This window comes from Sphaeramia orbicularis, chromosome 9, assembly GCF_902148855.1.
Source record: "Sphaeramia orbicularis chromosome 9, fSphaOr1.1, whole genome shotgun sequence".
Lineage (NCBI taxonomy): Eukaryota > Metazoa > Chordata > Actinopteri > Kurtiformes > Apogonidae > Sphaeramia > Sphaeramia orbicularis.
The window spans coordinates 4,687,183-4,713,667 of NC_043965.1; the positions used below are offsets into that span (position 1 = coordinate 4,687,183).

Consider the following 26,485-nt stretch of genomic DNA (forward strand, 5'->3'; position numbering starts at 1 on the left):
TATATGTGTGTGTGTGTGTGTGTGTGTGTGCGGGTGAGTGGGTGGGTGTGGGTGGGGGGCGGTACTGATTTTTAAACTGATATGTAAAGCACTTTGTGCTACAGTTTTTAATGTATGAAAAGTGCTATATAAATAAAGATTATTATTATTATTATTATTATTATTATTATTATTATTATTATTAATTATTATTCTGAATTATGCAAATTACGATCAATAATGAATCGGCTGTGTCCGGTGCGTTTTGAATCTAATCAGCAATCGGTCGGATGTTACCGAGCGGTTTCCTGCAGGATTCTTCAAATATTATAAAAACGACGCGAAATACTGAAAAACGGCCAAATTCTGTGGCACTTTTAAGGCTTATTAGCCCCTTAACTGTCTGGCACCGAAAGAGTTAAACAAATTTCTATCATTTTTTGTTGCACTATTACCAATAATACATCTGAACTACATCACCAGACATGTTTTTGGAATTGCATAATCTTAACAACTGTTGAATATACATTATCCCAGAATGATGCAAGTTTAGGACATAAACAAAAGACATGCATGATTTCCACTGACATCTCCACATTCTCTCCAACAAGGTTGAACTATGAACACATATTTAGCTGTAATTTTAGATGTTATGAAAAATTTAATTATATTTTTCCAGCAATGTTCCCTCCATGACCTTGAAGAAGTGGTTGACTGTTGAATTCTCCAAGAATCTCCTGTTTTCACTAAATTAACTAGAAGCACTTGGAGAGCGCAGACCTCCGCCAAGGCTGATCAGTGCCCCCCCCCCGTGGGCCCCCCCCACGCCAAGGAGGTTATGTTTTTGCCAGGGTTTGTTTGTCTGTCTGTCTGTTTGTTTGTCTGTCCATTAGTGTGCAACATAACTCAAAAAGTTATGGACAGATTTTGATGAAATTTTCTGGTCTGCGCCCCCCCCCCCCCCCCCCCCCCCCCCGTGGGCCCCCCCCACCCCCGATCACCACCAAAATTTAATCATTTCTTCCTTATCCTATTTCCAACAAAGCCTGAAAATTTCATCCAAATCTGTCCATAACTTTTTGAGTTATGTTGCACACTAACGGACAGACAAACAAACAAACAAACAGACAAACAAACAAACCCTGGCAAAAACATAACCTCCTTGGCGGAGGTAAATATGAAGTATTTATGAATCTGTAACTTCTATAGTGTTAATCCCCTCCAGTATTTTACTTGAATGTGCAGTAACTTGTTTTACTTCCCAGTACTTTTATTATTACTATTTTTTTTTCTGATACAGTACTCTATTTTTACAAGTGTGTATTTGTGTCAGTCTGTACAATAACTGTTTTAATATATTTTATCTGTGGTAATGTTTTGTTTCTGTTTTTGTTCTTTTTTTTTTACTCTGTGACTCAGGGACACACACAAGAATTCCAATGCACCTATTCTGTGATGTATCTGTGCAAATGGCAAATAAAGTCTATTCTATAGCTCAAGAAATGGAAAAAAAACCCAACTAATTCACTGATGACTAGTTTTAATTTACTTAATACCTAAAAGAAAATGACAGACACCCCTTCTGATCTACATCTAAACTATTTAAAACAACAAAAATATTAAAGCACATATAATATAAAACTTATAAAAATAAAAATTATATAAAAATATATAATTATATTCATATTTAAGTCACAAAATATACACTTTTGTTCCTTCTTGACCACTAAATCTATAATTATATTCATATTTAAGTCACAAAATATGTAGTTTTGTTCCTATTTAACCAATAAATATATAATTATACTCATATTTAAGTCAAAAATATAGTTTTGTTCCAATTAAACCAAGAAATATATAATTATATTCATATTTAAATCACAAAACATACACTTTTGTTCCTATTTGACCACTAAATATATAATTACATACACATTTTAGTTACAAAATATACAGTTTTCTTCCTATTTAACCAAGAAATAAATAATTATACTCATATTTAAATCACAAAATATACACTTTTGTTCCTACTTGACCACTAAATATATAATTATATTCATATTTAAGTCACAGAATATACAGTTTTGGAAAAAAACAACTAATTCACTGATGGCTAGTTTTAATTGACTTAATACCTAAAAGAAAATGACAGACACCCCTTCTGATCTACATCTAAACTATTTAAAACAATAAAAAAATTAAAGCACATATAAATATAAAAATTATAAAAATAAAAATTACATAAAAATATCTAATTATATTCATATTTAAGTCACAAAATATACACTTTTGTTCCTTCTTGACCACTAAATCTATAATTATATTCATATTTAAGTCACAAAATATGTAGTTTTGTTCCTATTTAACCAATAAATATATAATTATACTCATATTTAAGTCAAAAATATAGTTTTGTTCCAATTAAACCAAGAAATATATAATTATATTCATATTTAAATCACAAAACATACACTTTTGTTCCTATTTGACCACTAAATATATAATTACATACACATTTTAGTTACAAAATATACAGTTTTCTTCCTATTTAACCAAGAAATAAATAATTATACTCATATTTAAATCACAAAATATACACTTTTGTTCCTACTTGACCACTAAATATATAATTATATTCATATTTAAGTCACAGAATATACAGTTTTGGAAAAAAACAACTAATTCACTGATGGCTAGTTTTAATTGACTTAATACCTAAAAGAAAATGACAGACACCCCTTCTGATCTACATCTAAACTATTTAAAACAACAAAAAAATTAAAGCACATATAATATAAAACTTATAAAAATAAAAATTATATAAAAATATATAATTATATTCATATTTAAATCACAAATATACACCTTTGTTCCTATTTGGCCACTAAATATATAATTATATACACATTTTAGTTACAAAATATACAGTTTTGTTCCCATTTAACCAAGAAATAAATAATTATACTCATATTTAAATCACAAAATATACACTTTTGTTCCTACTTGACCACTAAATATATAATTATATTCATATTTAAATCACAAAATATACACCTTTGTTCCTATTTGACCACTAAATATATAATTATATACACATTTTAGTTACAAAATATACACTTTTGTTCCTATTTGACCACTAAATATATAATTACATACACATTTTAGTTACAAAATATACAGTTTTGTTCCTATTTAACCAAGAAATAAATAATTATACTCATATTTAAATCACAAAATATACACTTTTGTTCCTACTTGACCACTAAATATATAATTATATTCATATTTAAGTCACAAAATATACAGTTTTGGAAAAAAAACAACTAATTCACTGATGGCTAGTTTTAATTTACTTAATACCTAAAAGAAAATGACAGTCACCCCTTCTGATCTACATCTAAATTATTTAAAACAACAAAAAAAATAAAGCACAGACTTACCTTCATGCTTTCATACAGACGTTCTGCAAAGTAGGCTGGAACGCTCTTCACACATTTCACTGCAGAAAACACACATTCATCACTTTGTTAATTCACATCTCAGGTTTTTCTGATGAACATACACTACAAACAATAAGTTAAGGATATTTCTTTTTGTTGTCATTTGTAAATAAAACTATGTCTGGACAGTAAAAAATGTGTTTCAATTCAGTTCACACACATAAAAGCAAAAAGCACTGTGCAAGAATCCCAAATGAAAAAACCAGCACAAAAATGAAAAATATCCTTAACTTTTTGTTTGTAGTGCATCATCTACTGACCATAATTATGTGACTTATTTTCATGTTTTTTTGTTATTATGGACCCACCGACAGCCAGCAGCAGGTCTGCCAGGTCACCTGACATCTCTGAGGTGATACTTTCCTGGAGGGTTTTTCCACTGACGTTCTTGTATTCGACAAGAGCTGAAATAAACATACAAACACGGTGTCATTCACTTCTAATATTCAACATTCACCAGCTTATTTCTACGTCGGGTCATGTGTTACAAGCATCTGCAGCTCCGTGTTGTGGTTTTTGTTTAGTTTTTTTGTATTATTTTGGTGAAACGTGCTTTGTCTGAGTTGAGGAATGCTTCTGTGGCAGAGGATGTCGATGAATTTCTCTTCGTCTGTGCCCAGCTTCTTCTCTCCAGCCTTGTACAGAATCTGCACAGAAAAAGGAAATAAGTATGTAAAACGCAGGTGTCAAACATGCGGCCCGGGGGCCAAAATCGGCCCGCCAAGGGGTCCAATCCGGCCCCTGGGATGAATTTGAAATGCAAAAATGACACTGAAGAAATTAACAATCAAGGATGTTAAAATAATTTGAGCTCAATTCAACCTAAAGTGGATCAGACCAGTAAAACACTATCATAATATAACCTATAAATAATGAAAACTGCAAATTTTCCTCTTTGTTTTAGTGAAAAAAAAAAGTGAAATTACACAAAAATGCTTACATTTACAGACAAGCCTTTTACAAAAAATGTGAATAACCTGAACAAATCAAGGTCAAGGTCACTTTATTTATACCCGTAGGTAGATTTGTTTTGCAGTCTAGGTGATTGCCTTGGCATTACAACAGCACATACATTAAACATGCAAGACAGGCACTTGATCATGCTTACAGACAGGACAAAAAGTGCTCAGTGTTCCACCATTCATCGGTATAGCAGCATGGATAAGTAAAAGAATTAAAATAAATAAGATCAAATAAATAAAAACAAGATACAATAAAAACCAGAAAAGATAAATAAAAACAATCTGGGATAAAAACCAGGATAAGAACATAAAATTAAAAAATTAAAAAATTTGAAGTCACAATAATAATAAACAGAGCAAAGAAATGGAATAAATAACTAAATAAGTTAGTAAAGTGCAATGTCACTATTTCTTCTTGAGCTCAGTGACGGCGACAGGAACAAAGCTGTTTTTATAAACGCTGTGTCCTGCACCTTGGGACTAAGAACCTCCGTCCAGAGGAAAGGAGCTGAAATTCACCTGGTAAAGGATGGGAGTCATTGTTAAGAACTGATGAAGCCATCTTCTGGACCTGTTTAGTGGACAGGGAGGCGGGACAAGACTGGGACTCACCAATCAGGCGACTGGACCATCTCACTATTTGATTCAGTGAGTTTCTCTGAAACTGAGGTCTGACCGAACCACGCCACCAGACAAAAACATAAAACAGACTCCATAAAAGAACGATAAAACAAAGTTAAAATGGTTCGGTCAGTGTGGAAGTGTGCCAGTTTTCTAAGGCAGTGGAGGCGCTGATGGCCCTTTTTACACACACATCTGCAGTTTTCATTAAAACTCAGTTTTTCATCAATTATCGTCCCAAGGTATTTGTCTGATTGCACTTGCTCTATAGTCTGACCTTTAATTAAAGTGACTCCGTGCCTGTCCTGTTTTTTCCTAAAATCGATAATCATATCTTTTGTTTTAGATATGTTCACGTGAAGGTAGGACTCCTCACACCACTGGACAAAGTCATTAATGACAGGGCCATGACTGGTCTCCCCCTGTTTGAGCAGGCTGACAATGACTGAGTCATCAGCATACTTAATGATGGTCCTGTTTTCATATTCACTGTTCAAATATGAACAACCTGAGATCTGTTAAGAGAAGTATGTGGAATTTCACCAATATTCTGCCTGTTAATAAATGTTTTGTGTATTTGTCGATTCACTGTGATCCATAAGTTGTAATGCGTACATGCATAGTAATTAAAAAACAACCAAACATGTTCTTTGAGAAAAGTGAAATTCCCTACATAACCAGCACCATCTGATATTAAAATGCTTAAAAAAGCAATTCACACCAATTTTTCAGACAAAATGATTTTTATGATAAAAGGGTGTGTAAAAGGTCATAAAACTATATTGAAAATTGAAATATATGATTGAGATTTCAAATTATAGCAGTGATAAGTTATGTTATTATTCGTTCTTAGAGAACTTTCCAAGGAACTGAATTTAGTTCATATAAAAAGTTCCATAATTTTCTTGAAAATTCTTTTTAGCAAAAATTTTAATGGATTTAGAAACTTAAGATGTTATACTACTGAACTACAAAAAGTTTGAAATCATTATCTCAGTTCTAATTTTTTGATTCAAAGTCAACAGGCGCGTGACTTGACCCATGTGTATAAATGATAAACTAAGGCATACTTTGGTTAAAATTGCATTTGTTTTTCTTAAGAATTTTCAGTTTGTTCATATTTGTTCATGTTATGTTCCAGTACAGTTTGTAGAGGTAAACATTTTCATTACGGAATTTTACCTTTTTCACTCAAAAACATAGAGAAAACTTTGGAGATGACATTATTTCTAAGTTGTTATCCTATTATTTATATTATTTTACTGGTCTGGCCCACTTAAGATCATATTAGGCTGTATGTGGCCTCTGAACTAAAATGAGTTTGACACCCCTGATCTAAAAGATACTCAGAATGGTTAGAGGTGGTTAAGGTTATTCCACGGTAAAACCTCACCTTTGCATCCTCTTCAGCCTTCTGTTTATCTACTGAGGTGCTCTCATCCCTTTTACCCTAAAAAACACAGATGTCATTATTATAACAAATCTCAGTTAGTGTACCAATTACTTTCATCTCTCTGTTCCTAAACATTATTAATATTAATGTTTTTATAAGCTTTAGCACTGATATTAGCATTGGCATAAGTTTTGATATGAGCATTCGTATTACTATTATTTTTAGTATTAGCATTAGTATTAGCTTTAGTATTAATAAACCTTAACATTAGAATGAGCATTTGCATTAGTATTGATATCAACATTAGTATTAGCATTATCATTAGTATTTGCATTAGCATTAATATTAGCAATAGTATTAACATTAGTATCAGAATTAGCATTAAAATTAGTACTACTGTTTGTTTTAGCATTAGTGATAGTATTAATATTAGCATAAGAATTTGCTTTGGTGACAGTATTAATATTAACATTCGTATTACCATTAGTATTAACATTAAAATTAATATGAGCATTAGCATTAATATTAGCATTAACATTAGAATTAGAATTAATATTAGCACTAGTATTAACATTAGTATCAGAATTAGCTTTAATATTAGTATTATTATTAGTTTCAGCATTAGTAATAGTATTTATAGTGACATAAGTATTAGCATTAGAATTAGCATTAACATTAGTATTAGTTATAATACTTGTATTTGCATTAGCATAAGTGTGTTTTAGCATTAGTGATAGTATTAATATTAGCATAAGAATTTGCATTAGTGACAGCATTAGTACTAACATTCGCATTACCATTAGTTTTAACATTAAAATTATTATGAGTATTAGTATTAATATTAGCATTACATAACATGATCAGAATTAACTTAAATATTAGTATTACTATTAGTTTCAGCATTAGTAATAGTATTAATAGCGACATAAGCATTAGCATTAACATTAGTTTTAGTTATAATACTACTATTGGCATTAGCAAAAGTGTGTCTTAGCATTAGTGATAGTATTAATATTAGCATAAGAATTTGCTTTAGTGATAGCATTAGCATTAACATTCATATTACCTTTAGTATTGACATTAAAATTAGTATTAGCATTAATATTAACATTAGTATCTGAATTAGCTTTAATATTAGAACTACTAATTGTTTTAGCATTAGTGATAGTATTAATATTAACGTAAGCATTAGCATTAGAAATTAGCATTAACATTAGTATTAGTTATAATACTTGTATTTGCATTAGCATAAGTGTGTTTTAGCATTAGTAATAGTATTAATATTAACATTATCATTAGCATTAACATTAGTATTCATTATAATACTAGTATTGGCATTAGCATAAGTGTGTTTTAGCATTAGTAATAGTATTAATATTAACATTATCATTAGCATTAACATTAGTATTCATTATAATACTAGTATTGGCATTAGCATAAGTGTGTTTTAGCATTAGTAATAGTATTAATATTAGCAAAAGAATTTGCTTCGGTGACAGCATTAGTATTAACATTTGTATTACCATTAGTGTTAACATTAAAATTATTATGAGGATTAGCATTAATATCAGCATTAGTATTAACATTATCAAAATTACCTTTAATATTTGGATTACTATTAGTTTCAGCATTAGTGATAATATAAATATTAACAAAAGCATTAGAATTAGCATTAACATTAGTTTTAGTTATAATACTAGTGTTGGCATTAGCATAAGTGTTTTTTAGCATTAGTGATAGTATTAATATTAGCATAAAAAATTGCATTAGTGATAGCTTTAGTATTAAAATTAATATCAGCATTAACATTAGAATTTGTTATAATACTAGTATTGGCATTAGCATAAGTGTGTTTTAGCACTGGTGATTGTATTAAAATTAACATAAAATTTGCATTAGTGATAGCTTTAGTACTAACATTAAAATTAGTATTAGCATTAACATTAGTATTAGCAGTAATACTACCATAAGCATTATTATTAGCGTTAACATTTGCTTAGTATTAGTGACAGTATTAGTAATAGCATTGACGTTAGCATTAGTATTGAATGTAAACAGGTCATGTGATGATTCTGTCGTTTATCGTTAATGATGAACCTCAACCAGGACAAGCAGAGCTTTGGAAAAGTCTCCAGAAACCTCCTCTTGTAGATCAAGGACCAACTTCTTGTTTGTTTCTGGCAAAAAATAAATAAATAAATAAAATAAAAACAAGTCAATAATTTAATGGTTAATTGTTGTAAAACCAGTTCAGATGTTAATTTTCACTGTGAATGTGTGAAATAGCGTCAGCGTTGACCACGTCACAGTGGGATCTTTGCGTCTTTACCTTGTAAATAAATGTCGTTCAGAGCTTTTATCTGTTGGTTGGACCTGGAGGCGAATATTTCAATCAGGACGCTCTCCTTGGTCCCAGCTCCCTGTGAGGTCAAAGTTCACGTCAACATTTACATCTGATTGACTGAAGACACTTATGTACTTTTCTCATTTGTGTATAATAATAATAATAATAATAATAATAATAATAATAATAATAATAATAATTATTATTATTATTATTATTATTATTATTATTATTATTATTATTATTATTATTATTATTATTCATCAGTGGTTCCCAACCTGAAAATTGAAAGGGTGTATGAAACAAAATTTTTGGGAGTGATTATTGACCATAAACTCTGTTGGAAACCACAAATAGAATATATCAAATGCAAAATGTCCAAAGCTGTTGCGATTCTTTATAAAACTCGAGACTTGTTAAGCAAAAAATGTTTGCATATGTTGTATTGTTCACTTGTAATGCCATATATGTCATACTGTGTGGAAATATGGGGCAATGTGTATAAAACTAATTTAGACCCAATAATTAAACTCCAAAAAAAAGCTATTAGAGTCATAAACAAAGCTGGTTATCTCCAATCAAGTAATCCACTTTTTGTAGAATCTGGTTTACTAAAATTTTTTGACATTGTATATTTAAAAACAATGGAATTTATGTTTCGCGTTAAAAGTAAAAACCTTCCTTTTTGTATTCAGAACATTTTTAAGTTAAGAGAAGGACATTATAATTTAAGAGGGATGTTTGTGTTTGAAAAATGTAAAGTAAGAACAAACGTTAAATATCACAGTGTTTCAGTTATTGGTGTCAAGCTATGGAACGAACTGAAGGATGAAGTGAAACTGTGTAGCTCACTGTTGAGTCTCAAAAAGAATTTAATTGGTCAAATTATGAAGGGCTATGAAAGTAATATGATTACAAAATAACTTATTACACTGAATGTAGTATAATTTAAGTTTAAGTATTTATCTGCTGCAACTTAAGGTGTGGACTTGGACTAAGGATGGGGATAGGAGAAGCAGAAATAAGGCTTCAGCTTCAGCCTTTTTCAGTTACAAAATGTGTTAATTTTATGTCTGTTTTTTTAATATGTAGGTGTTTTGTTTTGTTGTTGTTGTTTTTTTTTTTTTTTTAAATATGTATGTGTTTTGTATTTTGTATTTAACTGAAATAAACATTCATTCATTCATTCATTCAACCTTTTTTCGCTCGTGACCCCATTTTAACATCACAAATTTCTGGCAACTCCAAACGTTCAAAACAGACTTTTTTTGTTAAAACTAATTTATTTTTGATCATGTAATAGTTTGCTATAATATGTTGCAAATAAATGTAAATTTTAGAGGACATTTTGTCTATATAATGCATATTATTATGGACGGAGGCAGAAAAGCCAGGTGTAGATTACTGCACAAAGAGAGAATTTGATTGTTTATTTTATTTTATTTATTTTTTCATCAGTTCAGCTGTGATTTCCAATGAATTATGAAAGAGCTGCATCATCTTAACCCTTAGCGGTTTGAGCCTATTTTGGTCGTTTTTGAGTACTTTTGATTTTGCCTTTATATACTACATAAGAAATGTTTACTATACTCATGTTTTTCATCTTTTTTTTCCCAGCATAACTTCATCTATAACATCTGCATATCATTTTTTCACTTTAACCTACTTGATCAACACAAAAGGACAAAAAAAAACGCACAAAAAATATTAAAATCCGATTTGAAAAATGTATAGAATTAACAACGAACATTTGAAAGATAAACAGAACCACAGTGCTTCAGTTTCAGCTTCACTTTGTCATGTCTTATGCATTGTGATCGTCTCTCTCAACTCACCATATAAGCACTTTTTTTTTTTTTTTTTTAGGTGACCCCATTTGAATTCCAGGCGACCCCATGTGGGGTCCCGACCCCAAGGTTGAAAAACACTGTTACACCTCATGTGACCTGAGAGGAAACATGAGAAACACCATCTTTGATATTTGCATGCGATTTGTTTAACTGCCTTTTCTAGAGGTGAGTCTGCTTTACAGGAGCTTTATCGTGTTTATCTGAATTTTACTCGTCTATTCATGTGAAATTTACTCCGTTTTGTCCAATATTATAATAATCACTACAACATTTAGCAACTGATTTCATTTATTTTAATTTGCTGCTCTGTGCTTTGTCATTTTCGGCACCAACTAAACCAAATTCATGTAAAATCACATTATCTTTTACCAGATTTAACAAGGTCTGTTCTTAAGAACATAATATGGACAAAAGTATGTGGACATGTTGAATTCAGTTTTTTTTTTTTTTTTTTTAAACAAGAGTCTGGGATACAAAACAATAGCAAATGTCATAATATAGTTTTATATTGGGATAAATATCATTACATTGGTTCATGTTTATAAACTATATGGACAAAAGTATTGGGACACATCATGTCTACAGCTGTAAGATGTCCTGTTCATGATGATTTGAAATAAAAACGTCAATATTTCCTTCAAGTTTAATGGGAAATTCTTCTTCCTCAGTGAGATGTGAAGTAGATGGTTAGTTGTGGTAGAAAATGATTATTTACAGTCAGCGCAGGAAAAATATTTTTGAAACTTAGAGATAGAACATTTAAAATCATAGTCATTGACAAAAAAAAAAAAAAAAAAAATCAATGTTGAGAGAAGTTAGTAAAAACCATCTTTGAGTCATTTTGGAAACAAAGATAATTTAAACCATTGTAGTGTATTTTGGATGTTACTTGTTTTTTTTGTTCAAATCAAAGTGTTTTTATTACATAGAGTAATCCAAAAAGCATAATACATGAATCGTTTTTTTTTTTTTTTTTTAAATACCCAAACCCATGAACATTCCCATCCTGTTGCACTGTAAAAAAAAAAAAAAAAAAAAAAAAAAAAGATAATTAACAATAATAATAAATAAAAAAATAATGAACTCAGATATTAGTCACAGACTCATTAACCCTTTCATGCATGAATTAAGAAAAAAAGTATCAAATTTTTATTTCTTTTTTGGGATTGACTGACTGATTTTATTGCTAAAAATTAGGCTAAAGTTGAAATGCATTTTGATTTTTTTCTTTTTTTAATATCGTTTTATTAAGAAGATTTTTAACCTCCTGATACCCAGGAATATACAAATATACACGTTTTGGCTTTTTTTCAGAATTGAATAATTGCCTACATTGGAAACATTATGATGCAACAGTTTTTTCAAATGCTTTAAAAAAAAAAAAAAAAAAAAAAAAAATATGGAACGTCCTTTGTGGTGGACAGTTTTTTGTTGGTTTGTTTTTTTTTTTTTAAAGCTGTGAAACTCTTGTCCACAAACAGACAGTAAACCCATCTAAGGGTCTTAGGAGGTTAACTTTATGCGATCACAGAGCATCCAAATTCTAAATCTAAGATGATACTTTTTTTTCCTATTGTATTGCTTAGGGCAGGGGTGTCCAAACTTTTTTTCAAGAGGGCCAGATCTGATAATGTGGACATTGCCAGGGGCCAGTGGTCCCTTCAGATGTTTTTTAAACAGTAAAAATTACATATAAATGCGCTGTTCTACAACAAGTTTATTTTCATTGTCACAATATCATTTTTTTAAATGGCAGTGTAACCAAATCTAAGCCACTCAGGTGGGAACAAATTTAAAAAAAAAAACATTTCTGCCTTCCTTTCACATCTGGAGTCAGATAACATAGAACAAACTGTGTGGAGTATCTGAAACGTCCAAGTTGATAAAAATCTTAACCCCACATTCATTTTAAACATGACTTATGAGTAATCATTACTCATATATTACTCAGTAATGCAAAGTCTGTTAACATTTAAGATGAAAACATGTGACTCTTACTCTTGTCTTTCACAAAATCATTCAGAAAGTAATATTTGTGTTCCATCTACAAGTACACAACACCAGCAGTTCTAGGCAACTAACCTGGCAACTTAGTAACCTGCCCTGGTGGTGAGTTCACTGAACTCAGGTTCACATGAAGAGTCACTGTTGTGAGTTTAAAGCAGCTGGAATTTGCTTCACTTTTTCGGAGCGCTCACTCCCTGCTAGCTTGTCGTATGCGTTAGCATGTTTTGTCTGCTCGTGTCTCTTTACACTGAATTCCTTAAACAAGGCAACAGTCTGTTGACAAATTAGGCAAACACAATCGCCTCAATTTTCAGTGAAAAAAAACTGTACTTCCCATCTGTCCTGGAAGCGGCGGCCCTCACTGTCAACTTCCGTTTTTTTTTTTTATTTACAGGCGCCACGGTTAGAAATTTGCGAAAAGGGTTCACGGTAAGGTCACAGAGCCAGATAGAGTTCGAGTGGTGCTGCCACCATGAGGTGAAAGGAGGAACTGCATTTGGAACCTTTTATGATTCATGTACTCGGTTCAACAGTCCAAGCGGGCCATAAATAATACATTCTAAAACCAAAGCTGTGGGCCATATTAAATCTGACCGCGGGCCGTGATTGGCCCCCGGGCCGGACTTTGGACACGCCTGGCTTAGGGTCTATACAGAGCGCCCTCATGTGGTTTGGAGAATATTACCTTTATAACCCTTTGGAAAGTGAGCTTAAAATGTGTTCACAAATGTGGACGTCATGCATGAAAGGGTTAAAATATAATAACACAAAGTGATATACTGTGTGAAAACCATGAAATAAAAACAATGCTGCTAATCTGATGTTTTCTCACATTTTATCACACTCTAATACTAGTTATTACTCACTTCACGGAGATAATTTGCAAAAAAAACCCAAACAAATTGTTTAACAAAACTTAATTACAGTCTAATAACAACTAGCAATTGACTTCCACTCAAACATGTTACTGCAGATCATGTTTATCAGTTATTTATCAGTAATTGCGTGAATTGCAGTGTATGAGATGTTGCAGAAGTGTCCACTGTGTTGTCTGATACGCACATAAATCAACAAAACCCATGAATATACAAGAGAACAGCTGTTGAATAGCTGTCCACTGTAGTGACCACTGTGCATGAAAGGGTTAATAAGATTACTCTGGAATAAGTGAGGGATCCACCTGTTTTATGTGCTTCAGAACAGGTTGCCAGGTACTGAAAAACTTTGTTATTGGCACATCCTTGTATAGAATATGTAATTTTTTCCAATGTTAAATGATGTAAAAGATCCAGAAACCAAGATTTAAATATGACGTTATTATTTTTTAAGTTACACTAGTCCTGTTTCCTGGGTGTTTTTATACAACTTTTTACAATTCTACAGGTAAATACAATAACATTCATACAAAAACTGTAAATAATCTATGAAATGTGTTCTTATATCAGACTTGCGGGTCACCTTCATGGCTCTCATCACTTCATGACAGTCGAACTCTGCCGGGGGGGTGATGAGCGCCACCAGCAGGTCCTCGAAGTCTCCTCCGGTGTCGCTTTTCAGGTCGTCTAATAATGTCTGAGATGAAAACATGAGACGCTGTCACTTTAAAAAAAAAAAAAAAAAAAAAAAAACGATGCACGTTTAACACATTTGTTTAACACAAACTATGGAAATCCAGGCTGGAGAACAGACACACAAACGCACAACAAACGCACAACAGTAGATGAAGATGGATCTGTCATGAAACTGCAAAAGGTGAAGGATGTTTAGTACAAAAAGACCAAAAACTGACACTTTAAAACACAAAAAGTCGATTATACATATAGAATTATACACACAGTGAACTGCTTCCATTAACTAGTTGAATGGTTTAATTAAAAGGTTTATTTTTATACTAATTATGACAAGAAAAAGAAGAAAAACTGGCTGATTATGGGACAGTCCAAACGCTTTATGGATTATTTTAGTCATATTTCATTAAAGATATATGGAGTTTTTGTCCATTTTAACCAATAAATGCATTGTTTTGATTATATTTAACCATGAAATATACAGTTCTAGTCCTGTTCATCCCATAATTATACATTTTGAGTCAATTTTAACTCTTTCCCCGCCAGAGCATTTTCCAGTGAGTTGGTAGCCAGCGCCAGCCGTTTTGGTCATTTTCACTAATCTTTGGAGGCTCACTGAAAATGTTGTGTTAGGAGTATGTGAACACTGAATACATCAAAAGAAAGAACAGAACTTCAACTTTTAAACACAAAAAACTATTTTATTCTATCTTTATTCGTTCGTGAGATATAAACATTTGAATATTGGTCATTTTCAGGAAAAAACTGAATTTTGAGCAAAAAGCTGAGAAAATTGCATTTTTTTCAAAGATATTGATTTTCAAGAGAAAACTGATTTCCTATTTACATTTTTGACTCTTTCTTATTCACCAACAGTAACACTATCTTCAAAATCACAAAATAAAATAATAATAACAGCAATAATAGTAACAAACAGCTCTAAGATATCCCATCATTCCACAAAATGTTAGGGGAATCCACACCAAACTTTAGACCGAACATCTTGTAAAGCACCAGGTTCCTTCTAAACTTTGCACATTTACATACATCAGTTATAAGTCTAACACATAGTAGTTTAGCTTTTGGATATAAACACCTCAATATTCCTCATTTTCAAGAAAAAAAGAAACAAATGCACTAAATACTGTAGATTTCTGGCCTTTGGCTGCACCAGGTCCTCCTGTTGGACCAGCTGCTGTGTTTGATCTGGAAATAATTCTATGGACATCTAGTTATTTATCTCTGTATGAATATATGTATTTATTTATTTCATACAAAAGCCAAATCCAAAAGTGTCTTCCATGTGTCCTGCTGACATTCTACAGCTGAATATGTTCTGTGTCCTCAGTCTGAATCTGAACTCACTCTAACAGATGAACACTAGCTTTCCTCTGTCTTGTCCCATGTCTGTATGTCTGTCTTCTCCTTGAATGTCCTCTACAAATGTCTCTTTTCTCTTCCTCCTGTCTGTCATTTTCTCCGTGTCGCTCTGTGCCCCCGCCCCCCCCCCACCCGCACCTCCGTGTCGGACCTGAGCCGCTCCGTGTTTCCCGTGTTCCGTGTCCGTCTCCCTCACCTTCTGTTTCTCCGTTCCTGTCTCTAACTGGTTCTTCTGTAGCTCCATCATATATTGAATTGTCAGACTCTGTCTCCATAATCATCTTTAAGGCTTTTGAAACTGCGCGCGGTTCCTGCAGTCTTCATTTCCTCATTCAGTGACTGCCGCTGGATGCGTTGCCATGGGATACGGAGACTCCAGAGCAAAAACGTTAAACCCGGCCCGTCATTTTTCCGAAAAAGCTGCTTAATTGTTTGTTTTTGGACTAAGGAAAGTAATTCACATGATCCACAACACCTCCAACTACAGTATAACAGTGAAAACACGGATTGACGGAAAATCTCGTCATTGGCGGGGAAAGAGTTAACTGAAAAATACATCATATTTAACTCACAAAATATATAGTTTGGTCCTATGCAACAAAGAATGTATAGTTTCTGTTATATTTAATTCAAAAAATATACAATTTAGAGCTACTTAACTAAGAAATCTATAGTTTTAGTCATATTTAGTTTACAAATGCATGATTTCTGTTCCAATTTCACCAATAAATATATGGTTTTAGTCATATTTAATTTACAAAATGTACAGTTCCAATCCTGTTCATCCCATAATTTTACATTTTGAGTCAATTTTAATTGAGAAATATATAATTTTTGCCATATTTAAATTAGAAAAATATGTAGTTTTAGTCCCGTGTAACAAAGAATTTATAGTTTCTGTTAAATTTAATCTGCAAAATATACAGTTTAGAGCTACTTAAAGAAATATATCGTTTTAATCATATATCATTTACAAATGCATTATTTTGTTCCTATTTAACCTATAAATATATAATTTTAGTCATATTTAATTCACAAAATATACAGTTACAATCCTGTTTATCCCATAATAATACATTTTGAGTCAATTTTAACTGAGATTTTTAAATAATTTTTGCCATATTTAACTCACAAAACCTATAGTTTTGATCCTGTGTAACAAAGAATAAATAGTTTCTGTTGTATTTAATCTACAAAATCTATAGTTTTGGTGATAATTAATTCACAAATGCATTATTTTGTTCCTATTTAACCAATAAATATATGGTTTTACTCATTTTTAATCCACAAAATAAACAGTTTTGGTTCTGTTTAACTCACAAAATATATAGTAATATTGTCACCTTCCTAAAAACAACTATCAAAAAGCCATTTTTTTTTTTTTTTTTTTTTTTTTACAAAAATCACCTTTTTGCCTTTATCATCAAATACTACATTTCTGGTAAAAAAAAACAAACATTGTCTTTCCTGAAAAAAAATCAAATTCCTATTTAAGTTACAAAATATACAGCTTTGTTCATATTTAACCAAGAAATATATAATTATATTCATAATTAAGTCACAAAATATACAATTTTGTTCCTATTTAACCAATAAATATATAATTAAATTCATATTTAAATCACAAAATATACAGTTTTGTTCCTATTTAACCAAGAAATATATTATTCTATTCCTGTTCAAGTCACAAAATATACAGTTTTGTTCCTGTTTAACCAAGAAATATATAATTATATTCATATTTAAATCACAAAATATACAGTTTTGTTCCTATTTAACCAAGAAATATATAATTATGCTCATATTTAAGTCACAAAATATACAGTTTTGTTCCTATTTGACCAAGAAATTTAAAATTATATTCATATTTAAATCACAAAATATACAGTTTTGTTCCTATTTGACCAAGAAATTTAAAATTATATTCATATTTAAATCACAAAATATACAGTTTTGTTCCTATTTGACCAAGAAATTTAAAATTATATTCATATTTAAAATCACAAAATATACACTTTTGTTCCTATTTGACCACTAAATATATGATTATATTCATATTTAAGTCACAAAATATACAATTTTGTTCCTACTTAGCCAATAAATATATAATTAAATTCATATTTAAATCACAAAATATACACTTTTGTTCCTATTAAACCACTAAATACACAGTTCCATATGTATTTAAACAGGTGGTGTATATTCATATTTGTATTGAACTCACTCTGCCTGTTGCTTCCTGGTACGATTTACTGATGAGCTGCCGCTGAGCGTTGCTTCTTTGAGTCAAAATGTCGATCAGAGTTTTCTCATTGGTGCCTGAAACACACACAAACAAACAAACAACAACACAACAGACGCAACACAAAACAGAATAAAGTTCACATAAATAGACGAGTAACTAGTACTTCTAACAGGGGTTAGGAAAGAAACACCTGAACTCAGCATGTCCACATACTTTTGTCCATATCGTGTATCAAACAGAAGAAATAAATTAACATCTGTGAAGTTTCCATTGTCCGACGTCTGGAAGTAAAGGCGTTTTCACATGGTGTTTTTTTTTTTTTTAATAATTACTTTATTTCTCTTACTTGGTAAATTTTTCATTGACAAATGTAAGTTCAGTAGATTGGAGATTTTTCATCCTCCAAAGGGGGGTCCGACAGAAAAAGACTGAGAACCACTGGCTTAAACTATTGATAGTAAGGTTTATACAGCATATTTGAGCAACCTAGGAAGTTTTACTTAAGTGTGTTAAATGGTATATATTTTAATTTTCTTTTTTGTTTTTTCCTTCTTTTTATTAAATGGTATTTTCACTTTCTGAGCCGGCTGAATTTGACAACCTTGCAGTTCAAGTTTTCAAACACACGGTAGCCCACCTGAACATGGTGAAAATTACTTCATATTTTACAGGTAATGTTTCTACTCAAACTGAAACTTTTTAGACTAGGGACAGGAAAAAACTTGACAAAAGGGGGGTTTGATGCACCTGAGTACTCGAGTACAGAACGTCTGCATTCACATGGATAAAGTTAAGCAGATTCTGGGTCGAATGTACTCGGATACACTGTGTGAAAACACCCTGAACGTACAGAAACAGGCCAACTGAACAGACGCTGTTCATTACACGAACAGTCACAAACCTGTTTAAATATCATTTAACCACTGCTTCAGCTCTGACAAGGATTAAGGAACTCAGTTTGTGGGGCTCAGAGGAGTTAAAGGAGCAGTATATCTGGATGTCATTCGCGAATAGATGATAGGAGACATCACTGTACTGTCGGATAATGTGGCCAAGTGGGAGGACAGAGTAAGAATAGCACTGGTCCCAGGACAGAGCCTTGGGGCACACCACACAGTAGATCCGCTGAGTCAGATTGGAAGTTGTTTATTGACACAGTGAAGCTTCTGCCGGTCAGGTAAGAGGAGAACCAGTCAAGCACATGACCTGACATCCCTACCAGGTCCCTCAGTCTCTCAATCATTATGGTATGGTCCACTGTGTCAAAGGCCGAGGACAGATCTAGCAGGACCAAGACCGTGGATTTCCCGGAGTCGGCCGCCATCAGGATGTCACTAGACACTTTTAATAGTGCGGTTTCTGTTGAGTGGCGTTGTCTAAACCCAGACTGAAAAGTGTCATAGATCTGGTGTGTCTCCAGAAAAGCTGTCAGTTGTTTAGACACTGCCTTCTCAAGGATTTTGGCCAATAGGGGGAGCTTTGAAATGGGCCTGTAGCTTTTGAAGTCTGTGGGGTCCAGTGTGGTTTTCTTTAGTTTAGGTTCTACAATGGCCTGTTTAAAGGAGCTGGGAAACAAACCAGTTGAGAGCGACAGGTTAAATATGGAGGGTTTTTCCTTCCTTTCCTCTCTTTTCTTTGTTTAAATAAAGTCGGAGCTCATAAATCGTCTTCAGCACTAAAGTAAATGTCAAGTCGACCTGGACTGAAGTTTAAGGTGGAAGGTTTGACTAACAGTGAACACACTCCAGTCCACCACAGTAAATACACACAACCACTAAAACAACACAACACGTCCTGGTTCAGAGGGTCTACGTGAGTAAACACACTTAAATACACTTAAACACACTTAAATATGTGTGTTTGTGGTGAATCATTGTGCTGTCGAACGTCGTCAGTGTTTGTGTTTTCGTACCGAGGCCGTCCATGGCTTTCTTCAGAGCTGCAGCGTCGGCGTCAGCATCGAACGATTGGATGGTTTTGATGGTTCCACGTTCTCCAGACTGAAGAAGAATGAGAAGAAGAAGATGATGATGATGATGATGATGAAGGAGATGAAGAAGAGGAAGATGAAGAGGAAGATGAAGAAGAAGAAGAAAAAAATGAAGAAGAAGAAGATGAAGAGGAAGAGGAAGATGAAGATGAAGAAGATGAAGATGAAGATGAAGAAGATGAAGAGGAAGAAGAAGAAGATGAAGAGGAAGAAGATGAAGAAGAAGATGAAGAGGAAGAAGATGAAGAAGAAGATGAAGAGGAAGAAGATGAAGATGAAGAAGATGAAGATGAAGAGGAAGAAGATGAAGAGGAAGAAGAAGAAGATGAAGATGAAGAAGATGAAGATGAAGAGGAAGAAGATGAAGAGGAAGAAGAAGAAGATGAAGAGGAAGAAGATGAAGAAGAAGATGAAGAGGAAGAAGAAGAAGATGAAGAAGATGAAGAAGAAGATGAAGAGGAAGAAGATGAAGAAGGAGAAGATGAAGATGATGATGATGAAGATGATTTTACTACATTAGTGTGTATTTATAGTGTGCGTCTTCATAATGACACACAGAGGTTTTTCCTTCATCTACCTTAAATGGACAGAAGTATGTGGACAGGTTGTACTCAGGTGGTTCTTTTCTAAAGTCTGTCTTTTATTGTGTCGTTCTTTTGTCTGTTTGTCATGTTTTCTGTTTCCTGTCAGGGACTACAGAAGTAAACGAGCATTTTCACTGTAATCCTTCATATTTATTTCATGTTTAATACAGATGCTCCTCACACCATGAATCCTGGACCTACTTCTCTTTTTCTCCAAACCCACAGATCTGCTTTTATTCTGGTTTTTAACGCGTAAATTTGTGGTTTTTTCTGACATCGTGTGTTTTTTATTGTTTGACTTATGTTCGACTTCTGCTCTTGTAAATAAACTGAACTCATTCATGTTTTATATGACGTATGATTATAATAAATATGTCTTTTCTTTTTTTTTTTTTTTTTTTATAGTGTAGCTCCTGTGTGACCCTCTGGAGGTAAATGCTTCCATATTCTGCCTTTCTGCTCTTCCTCTTCTTGGGTCAATATTGATCCAAGCCGTCACCACACCCTGGAACCCTGTTCAGCTGATCCCAGTGCAGCGTCCGGTCCTGGTTTTATTTATTACCGCAGACGCTCATTCATCACACCATCAATCCTGGACGTGGACATTTATTACACCTGCCGAACCTCTGCTTCCTGGTTCTTTTTGTTAGTTTTTTAATCCCATTGTTTGCGTTTGTCTGTGTTTTATGGCTCATTTCTCTGCAGGTTTGTACTTACTGTAGCTGTGAAAGAGGAAGGAGTGTCCACCAGACTCTCCAGATCATCCTACAGGAAAAAAAAACAACGAAAACAGGATATAAACATGAGTAAAATGTAAAATATAAGAGTAAAATGAAAACAGAAAATGGAACTCACCCATAAAGACGCCATGACGACAACTGCAAACTTTTCTGCAGACAAAAATACAACACGTATTATTAAGAAGTTGAGTTTGATCAAAGGTTCCCAGATCAGTTAACCCTTTCATGCACTGTCCACTCCAGTGGTCAGTTCTTCTCCAGCTGTTCTCTTGTATATTCATGGGTTTTGTTGTTTTAGTTCCATATCAGCCAACACAGTGGACGCTTATGCACCATCCCATACACTGTAATTCAGATCATTACTGTAACTTTACTGTTCTTGATAAACCTGATCTGCAGTAACATGTTTGAGTGTAAATAAATTATTTGTTAGACAAGAAGGTTTTTTTTTTTTGCATATTATCTCCATGAAGTGAGTAATTACTAGCATTAGAATATGTTAAAATGTGAGAAGACATCAGATTAACAGCATTAAAAATGTTATTTCATTGTTTTTGTATCACTTTCTGATATTGGGTTTTAAACACATGTTTCTTTACTTAAAAAATTAAATGCATGGATATTTTTGTAACTCCATAGAAAAAAAAACTCAATCGCATTGTTTTTTTCATGGCTAAACACTGAAGAAAAAAATCTTGACTAAGGTTCTCATAATTCGTGCATGAAAGGGTTAATAACACATGTGGCTGTATGTTACATTTAACTCATAAAGACCCAAACATCCACTGTTGACCAAAACCATCTACTGATGTAAACTGTTTAATACCTGTTGATCCACTAATCCTATCTATACATGTAAATAATTCAGGTAAAATTCAGTTTATTGTCTTTTCATAGTCATCAGAGATGACCCATTTGGACCTTCAGAAGCTTCGTAGTGAACGTGGAAACACCGTCATCTTCTACAACATTGATTCACCAGTAAAACCCATGGAGTTGGATCAATGACAGTGCATGGAATCACTTGCTTTGCATTCAGTTGATGATATATTTTACTGAAAAAGTCCCTACTTCTTCAGTTTTCTCTGTTTTTCATATAATAACCCTCAACTTTAATCTGAGCTTTAATGAACATCTACATGACCAGTGATTTACATATAGGAAAATACATGATTTAAACTGAAAAAAACACAAAATATAGAGGATAATATTCTAATAAATGGTGAAAAATCACTTAAGAAAAGTCAAATATGGACAAAAATCTATTTTGGAAGTGCCACAAAAGTAGCACTGGGTCTTTATGGGTTAACCACTGGTGTAGTCCAGGGTATACAGCGGTATATGGTGTAAACCAGGGGCGTCAAAATCATTTTAGTTCAGGGGCCGCATTCACCCCAATATGATCTCAAGTGGGCCGGACCAGTAAAAAAAAAACACAAGTGAAAAAAGTAAAATTACATTATGATAATATTTATATCTACATCGTTTCCTTAAAAATCTGAATAACAGGAACAACTTGAAATGTCTTACAAAAAACAAGTGCCGTTTTAATAATACTCTGCATCAGTTTATCAGTTCATCATATACACATGTGTGCTACAACTCACATTATAATTACAAATACATGTCGAGGCCCAAAACGGAACCTGGCCCAATTCAGAATCGGGCCGGCCCAGAATGGAATTCTATTCTAGGCCGGCCTAGAATGGAATCCTGCTGCTATAATGTTATTTTTATACCATGTTTAATGCAAATGATCTAAATTATTACAAAAATCAATACATGGAATTTGCAAATATGTGAAAAAAAAAATGAAACAAACAACATTTTAATTGTAAACTATAATACACTTTATTTACAAATAGAACCTAGAGGTACTCCCCACCAATATATGGTACAGTGAAATCGACTGAAATTGACAATAGTTACTCAAGGTATGTGAGACTGAAAATGTAAAATTATGACAAATTATGGAATTATGGATCATTTGCATTAAACATGGTATAAAAATAACATTATAGCAGCAGGATTCCATTCTAGGCCGGCCTAGAATAGAATTCCATTCTGGGCCGGCCCGATTCTGAATTGGGCCAGATTCCGTTTTGGGCCTCGACATACACATAATATTGATAAAATTGCATTTACTTTTTTCAAGACATTTCGTGTTGTTCGTATTTTTTCAGGTTTTTCACATTTTTTGTAAAAGGATACTTTGTTAATGTACACATTTTCATGTAATTTTACTTTTTTTTTTTTTTTACACTAAAACAAAGATCAAATCTGCAGTTGTCATTATTTATAGGTTATTATGACAGTATTTTCTGGTCTGACTCAATTGAGATCTAATTGGTTTAAATGTTTATGTAAATTGATTTTTACACTGTTGATTGTTAATATCTTCAGTGTAATTTTTGCATTTCACAAATTCATCCTAAGGGCCAGATTGGACCCTTTGGCGGGCCAGATTTGGCCCCCGGGCCGCATGTTTGACACCTGTGGCGTAAACCTACTTATTTTTCAGTCATTGTGTATACCCACTTCTAAGTCTACTACTAACTACAAGATCTGCCATGTAAATGAATGAAAAGCCGTCCATCTTTTTTTTTTTTTTTTTTTAAACTTTATTTATAGAACTTTTCAACATTTATAAAACTTTTCATTTCACAAGTTTGACATTTATAATTTCAAGCAACGTATTCATAATACAAAGACTGACAATGGACATGATAAACAAACAGAACCCAAAACAAACAAACAAACAAAAACAAAATTTTTTCTCTCTGTTTTAGTCCAAAAAATAACATTAAATTATGAAAATATTAACATTTACAAATTATCCAAATGAAAATGATGTGAATAACTTGAAAAATCTGAAATTTCTTTAGAAAAATAAGTACAATTTTAAACATATTGAAATCATCATATGTCATGTTTTTATGTCTTCAGTACATAATAGCATGTATGTTAAATGTTCTATGCAGTTTTCGCCATAAATGAGTTGTCTAAAACCAAAAAGCAACATCTATATAATCTCTAATTACACTGGTCAACAACAAATTTATTGTTTAAATTTTTGGAGCTGATTTAGGATCATTTTGGTGTGCTGAATCCAAAAATCACATTAATTTTGCTCAATCAGGTCAACTTTCTCAACTATGCTACATATTGGCTTTTGAACATTTTTGCTTACATTTATGGGCATTTTCACATCATATGATCCAAAATTCTTTCATATTTCTTGCAATAAACGAGTTCTGAAGATTTGACTTTTGCGAATTTATGATTAATTTTTTTTTTAATATTACAGGTGAATGAAATGGCTTCGACTAGAAGATCTGGCAAAAATAAGCCTGACGTATTCTGCTACAGTTTGTAACACTTAATAAATACATCCTGTTAGAAAATGATTATTTTTTCTCTCTTAAAACCTATTTTGGGTGAGAACTATATAAAAAAAAAATCAACTGATAAAGTCACAAAAATGTAATCAATTTTGTGAGAAGATCAAATTTTTCAAAATCAATTTAGTAAAAAAAACCTGACCTGATTGAGACAGATGTCATTTTTGGATTTAGCGGTGCAAAATGGTCCGAATTCAGCTGAAAAAACCAAGACAACTTGCAAGAAACATTTTTTTTAACCCAGTGTTAGAGATTAACCATATGTTTGTGAATGTCGCACTGGTTTTTACGTATTTTACACAGATCTGGGGTTAAAAATGTGATACATATACACACAGTTTTTGTGCATGTTTCTGTATTATAACCTTCATTTAATGTGTGTGTTTGTACTTTTATAAACAGGGAATAAAAAGCATTTCTATATCAATAAATGATAAAAAAAAATTGCATGAAAAAAAATAAAAATCTCTAATCTCTAATTATAGATTAACCATATGTTTGTGAATGTCACACTGGTTTTTACACATTTTACACAGATCTGGGGTTAAAGGTGTGATATATATATACAGTTTTTGTGCATGTTTCTGTATTTTAACCTTGACTTAATATGTGTGTTTGTACTTTTATAAACATGAAATAAAAAGCATTTCTATTTATCAATGAATGATTAAACTAATTTGCATGATAAAAAATATGAAAATGACATTAATTGCTGATTATACATAGGCTACAAGAATAAAACCTTTAACCTCTAAGACCCACTGTCCATGTTTGTGGACAAGAGTTTCACAACTTTATACAAAAAAACTAGCAAACAAACAAAAAAAAAAAACTGTCCACCACAAAAGGACATTCCATAAAAATTTTAAAAACTGCATCTGACAAAACTGCTGCATCATGATGTTCCCAATCTAGGTACTAATTTAATAAAAAACAAAAAAGCTTGTACTTTGCTGACATGTCAAGGGTCTTAGGAGGTTAAGTGTTAGTTTTTTTTTAAACATACTGTATTATATAGTTTTTGTTTTTAGTTCTGTATTCTAACCTTCACTTAATGTGTGTGTTTGTACTTTTATAAACATGAAATAAAAGCATTTCTATTGATCAATAAATGATGAAAAAAATTTGCATGAACAAATATGAAACTGACATTATTTGCTCATTAAACGCAGGCTACAAGAATAAAACTATTAAAGTGATACTGTATTTTTTTTAAACATACACTTAATGAAAACATGATAAATTCAGTGTTAATTATTCTCAGGTGATGGTCATTAACAGCCTTCAGTAGTTTTTTTTTTTTTTTTTTCTACAGCTGATACTAATGAGGCTGTGAATACAAGGTAAACATGTTCATTTAAACTTCACCATAAAGACTTTAACTCTGATTCTACTGAAAAAATGAACATGAACAGATTTTTACCGACATTAAACTGAAAAACCATCTATTCAAAGTGAAAAAGAAAGCGACAGAAAAGCCTCACCTGGATTTCCCCACAGTGTTCTTCAGCTGCCACACCTGTGGAGTCTGCGCAGACTGAGGCAACAAGTACACCTGAGCTGACCACGCCCACTCTGCACGACGAGGGTGCCTTCAGGGACGGCTCGGACATCTGACTTTCATCTAAATATAGTATAAAAAACCCCATAACATTCTTCATCCACATAAATGTGCTTTATAAGTGGATTTACATATTATTTTATGGTCGTTATCTCGTGATAAAGAATTAATTCATTCATTATTTGGTAATAGGGAACCAAATCCAGAGCTCAGATGTTAAATGTTCCACTTCTTCCACTTCGGTGCCTTCAACAGCTGCCTTCACATGTTGTACAAAACAGAAACACATTCAGCAACAAGTTACCAGGAAGTTACAGTAACTACAAGTTCTGTTAGTTACTTTACTGTGAGTTTAAGGTT

The 26,485-nt window shown here is 32.3% G+C and overlaps 1 protein-coding gene across 1 annotated transcript in view; it reads right to left on the reverse strand.

The window, feature by feature from the left end:
• Positions 1-26,094, reverse strand: part of LOC115425566 (annexin A3-like) — a 27,801-nt gene extending 1,707 nt beyond the window's left edge. The window contains exons 1-12 of the mRNA XM_030143194.1: positions 26,049-26,094; positions 21,279-21,313; positions 21,141-21,188; positions 19,762-19,849; positions 17,829-17,923; positions 14,115-14,228; positions 8,785-8,875; positions 8,553-8,632; positions 6,456-6,512; positions 4,033-4,126; positions 3,788-3,883; positions 3,420-3,478 (exon numbers count right to left, since the gene is read on the reverse strand). Of these exons, the coding sequence (XP_029999054.1) occupies positions 3,420-3,478; positions 3,788-3,883; positions 4,033-4,126; positions 6,456-6,512; positions 8,553-8,632; positions 8,785-8,875; positions 14,115-14,228; positions 17,829-17,923; positions 19,762-19,849; positions 21,141-21,188; positions 21,279-21,293 (837 nt within the window). The 5' untranslated portion in view covers positions 21,294-21,313; positions 26,049-26,094. The remainder of the gene's footprint in view (positions 1-3,419; positions 3,479-3,787; positions 3,884-4,032; positions 4,127-6,455; positions 6,513-8,552; positions 8,633-8,784; positions 8,876-14,114; positions 14,229-17,828; positions 17,924-19,761; positions 19,850-21,140; positions 21,189-21,278; positions 21,314-26,048) is intronic.
• Between the last annotated feature and the right edge of the window lie 391 nt (positions 26,095-26,485).